This window comes from Triticum aestivum, chromosome 2A (assembly GCF_018294505.1).
Source record: "Triticum aestivum cultivar Chinese Spring chromosome 2A, IWGSC CS RefSeq v2.1, whole genome shotgun sequence".
Taxonomy (NCBI): domain Eukaryota; kingdom Viridiplantae; phylum Streptophyta; class Magnoliopsida; order Poales; family Poaceae; genus Triticum; species Triticum aestivum.
Genome location: NC_057797.1, coordinates 647,174,849 through 647,179,364, shown reverse-complemented (window position 1 = coordinate 647,179,364; position 4,516 = coordinate 647,174,849). Strand labels below are relative to the sequence as shown.

At 48.2% G+C, this 4,516-nt stretch overlaps 1 protein-coding gene across 1 annotated transcript; it reads right to left on the bottom strand.

The window, feature by feature from the left end:
- Positions 1-299: 299 nt before the first annotated feature.
- Positions 300-1,326, bottom strand: LOC123185797 (uncharacterized). The gene is made up of 2 exons (XM_044597620.1): positions 867-1,326; positions 300-768 (listed from the first exon to the last, which is right to left on the bottom strand). Exons 1-2 carry the CDS (start codon positions 1,082-1,084, stop codon positions 471-473), a joined length of 516 nt encoding a protein of 171 aa, XP_044453555.1. The 5' UTR covers positions 1,085-1,326; the 3' UTR covers positions 300-470.
- Between the last annotated feature and the right edge of the window lie 3,190 nt (positions 1,327-4,516).

Sequence of the window (4,516 nt, the reverse complement as noted above, 5' to 3'; positions counted from 1 at the left end):
ACTTGATTACTCCTTTGGTTCCTAAATATATTCGTTTTCGTAGTTCAAAGAAACCAACCTTCCAATATACTGAGTTTTGGGGGAGTTAACAGTTCTGGGACCCCGCTTTGGAAGTTAATTGGGGTTTGAGTTAACTTTTGAGATTGATTAGAGTTGTCCTTAATGTGAAGAACAACATAGATACTATGTCTAACTTGCTTACTAGACGAGTGGTGAAACTAAAGGGTTATTTGGTTCTAGGACTAGCATTTCACATTTTGCCACATTTTTGACTAGTTCATCAAAACGAGAGCCATAAGTTGGCATTCGAAACGGAACAAGGCATGTTTCTCATTTCTGTATTTACACATCCATTGACCAGCCGGCCACCATCCGGTCAGTTACCATGTCAAAATCCACGTAACAACCGCACCAACTGCTCTTCGAGCACGCCACAACCGACGACACGACTAATCTGCGGGCGAAATCTCCTAAACGAAGAGCGGAGCCCGCACGGGCAAGCCCTTGGGCCTCGCCGCGCTCGCCGTCAGCGGCCGGAGCGCCGGCGCCCTACCGAGCGCGGACAGCCGCCCTTTGGACACCTTCTTGAAGGCCGCGGCATTGCGGCGCGCGAAGCGCCGGCGGTGCGCGTCCTGCAGCCCGACCTCGCAGCTCCGGGACGCCTTGATCCGCTTGCCCGGCGGCTTGGCCAGGTCCTCCAGGCCGCCCACGGCCGCGAGCGACGCGAACGACTGCGACTTGCCGTCGAAGAACTTGGACAGACCCCTCCTGCGCCAAGAGAAAAAGAACGCCATGTCAGACCACAGCTTCAATCAAGATCGAGCTCGAGCCTACAAAGAACCGCGGTGTCCGGGCAGAGCACGTACTTGAGCGGGAGCTGCGCCATGAGGGAGGACATCTGGAAGTTGTCGGTGGATCCGGAGGAGCCGGAGCTGGAGGTGGCATCGTCGTCGAGCTCCTCGTCCGACGACAGCATGGAGCCGGCCGCCGACATCCCGGACTCGGACGGGCAGCCGATGTCCTCCTCCTGCTCCTCCTCGCAGCTCTTTCCATTGCTCCGCGGGAACAGCATGTAGGCTTCCATCTCCCGAGCAGATCAGACGATCACAGCAACGCACGAAACCAAACCAAACGATCGACGCAGCGTGAATGGCTGGAGTTCACGGGTGCTAGCAGGACGATGGCTTGGAGGACGGAGCGGGGGATCGGAAGCTATAAAGGTACCGGGGGAGGAGGAGGATAAGAATGAATGACGAGCCGTGGCAGAGGAGGATGCGCGCGGGACGGGATAAAGAAGTCAGTTCGTAGCAGAATAGAATAGCAGGAATTAAAAAACGATGATGATAAATACGGGCGTGATGGTTATCATCTCGGCGGCAGTCAGGCTCCGTGGAGTGGGTCGAGGGGATAAGGCATCCACGTGTTTTTCTTGCACGGCTTTGCAGGATGCGACGGGTCTGCGCGCGCACTGTGGTGGGGGTGGTGTGTCCCCCTTTCCCGCAGGCGTGCCGACCGTCCCCATCCGGTGGAGCCGGGAGGAACCTGGGGATGTATGCTATGCTTGCATAGTGCCATTGCAGTACGCTTTGGCTACGCATTCGGACCGTTGGATCCTTATCTTTGTTTGTCGACGGCTCTGATGGGGGATCGGGTCGAGTAAAATAGAGTGCTTTATCAGTTGACCATGCTCGGATTGGCTGAGTATGGGACCGCAGCCTGCTTCATTTTCTTATCGACAGACTCTCGTGGCATATGGTATTGATGGAGAAAGCTGATACAATTAATTTGCTTATCTCAGCCAACTCTAGGTAGAGTCTACCATAAGGGCATCTTCAACGCTAAACGCTTGTTGAGGCGCTTAAGCAATTAAAAGAAATTGTTTTTTCGTGTAGCGCTCGTTTAAGAGTCCCTGCCTCCAACGCTCCTAGTAATCTATAGACGCCTCACAATTCAAAAGACGTACGCAAGCGTTAGCTCTCCCCAACGCAGCAAAAAAAGTAGTGGGCGTAGTTTGTGTTGATTCTCTTGAGATCTCCATGCTAATTCTGGCTATCAGGTTAGCGCCCGCTACCACCTAGTTCGTTGTATGTGGAAAAAAAGAGGGCAAGCGCCTGACGACAGGAATTGCGCCCACGCAAGCCAAAATCCTGGACTCTGCCAGGAATCGGACGAAACGGCCAGAAAAATCACCCTAGCGCCCGTTTTAAGCATCTGCATTGTAGATGCGCTAAAACTCTACTCAAGTGATGATGCGAGGAAAAAAAACTCTATTTAAGCACACGTTGCACAAACTCTTGAATTATCAAGTGAAACCACGTCACTTATTTCTGAACGGAGGTTTATTTTAAGTCATCCGGGATCCTAGCCTTGGTCAAACCACTCTTTTTCAAGAGGCAATGGCTCGAACCCGCCAAATATAGCGGTGGAGCGTCAATTAGATTGAAGAACAAGTCATGGACAGGTCAGCCACTTACTCATCGGGCCATCTGTGATTCTTAGATCAAATTCGTGCTAACTTTAGAGAGGGACGCATGGGTCATGGCCCAGTTTGGTCCCCATGATGCTCTGCCCCTGCTTGGATTGGAGAGCCAAACAACCTAGTCTCTCCTTTCAAATGGGGCGGGTGTTGATGTATTGCCTTTAGGAGGGGGAAACAGAATACACTCTTAAGTGTGAGTTATTTTTATTTTTGCAACAAAATGGGCACTAGACATGTCGTGGGATTTAGCGACAATACACATTGTTATGGATTTGGGAGCACAACAAGATGATCTAGGACGGGGTTGGCGACAATACACATTGTCATGGATTTGGGAGCACAACAAGATGATCTAGGACGGGGTTCATATGAGGGCGGTTACCCAGGTTCAGGCCCACTGTTGAAGAGGTATTACCCTACTCATGTTCGATATTTGTATGGCCTCGTACGAGGAATTCTCAATACAAAGATCGTACAAGTGTGTCTTTGTGTGCTTGTGTCTGCATACCGCGTGAGGGCGCCCTGACCTTGCCTTATAAAGGGCTAACAAGGCTAGGGTTTTACAATGGTCGACTCGTTTGGGCGTGGTAACGGATCATTGATCTCGTGTTGTTACTCTTGATTAAGTATCTTGTGGTAATGCTCGGTTCATGGCGTCACAACATATGTCTTGATAGCGCACCAATGACCCAGTCGAGTGCACTTCGTGGAAAAGGCTCGGTCCAGTGGGCTTCTCGATAGGTCTTGGGCCATCCCATGCCTAATGGATTGAGTCCTTGTATTTAACCTACCCCGAGGGGATCCTACTATCAGGACCTACCAAGGGGACACTAAACGACCTTCATCCACGCGGCTGCCAATGGGTGGCATTAGAGATGCATAATTCACCTTCTACGGAACGATGACAATATCATTTATGATCCTAAGGAGCATGTAACCCACATATACAATTTCTACATCATGCTCCTTGGATTGATGGCCCAAGAATGGGTTTCAGTTGCCTCTTCAACCTGGGAGGGTTGCGGCTTAGTCTCGGATGCAAAATACATTTTCTTAACAACCAATTGCTCCATCAGAGGTGGGGGGGGGCTTTGAAAGCAACCAAATCTAACACCACGCCTGATTTAGATAGATGTTGAACTTATTCTATAAGAAATTCTTGTCTATTCCATACGAGCAAGTTTTCCATATTTTTAATGCTTTCTATAGAGGTCTGGTGTCCATTAAGTGTCTAACTTTGGGGTTCTAACTCTCATCGCCAAAATGGCGGGTGAATATGACATCAATGAAATTAGTATGATTTTCTTTAAGGAATGTCTATTCAATTTGATTGTCAAAGTGTTTTTGGTGTGCCTCTTTCCAGCGAGCCACATGATCATTTCTTCCTCTAGACTAGGAAGGTGCTGGGCCCCCAAGTGCAAGAGTTTGTAGCAAACAACAATTTTCCCTCAAAGTGGATGACCTTAATGTTTATTGAACCATTAGGAGTTTGCAACCCAGCCAACGACAAGTACATGCGCACACAAATACAAATCTGCCTTGGCCCCAAACGAAACTAGCTAGGTTCTCAGTCTCACTAGCCTCGCTAATTACAAGGATTAAATGGAAGTGTCTATGGAAGATTGATTACAACGGAAAAGAACAAGAACAAGAATCTTAAAAGGAGTGTTCGATCAAGGTTGAAAGAAATAGAAACAAGAATGGACCGGGATCCATAGGTTCACTAGTGGCTTCTCGCCAAAAGATTGCATGGTCTGGTGAACAAATTATAGTTGCGTAATTAAAATACATTTTTATAACTATGATTATACATGGCATAACTAACAAATGAGCATCACATCCAAACATCTATAGACCGTTATCCAACTGCAACTATAGCTAATACTCCAAGCATGCATATTAAAGTATTAAGTAATAACTAGATTATTGCATTAAGTATGATGACATGAAGTAGATGATATATTGTCTTCACTGTGTGTTCAAACAAAAACTGTGCAGTCATCGTTTTATCCCTAGTGGCAACAACACAATACACGC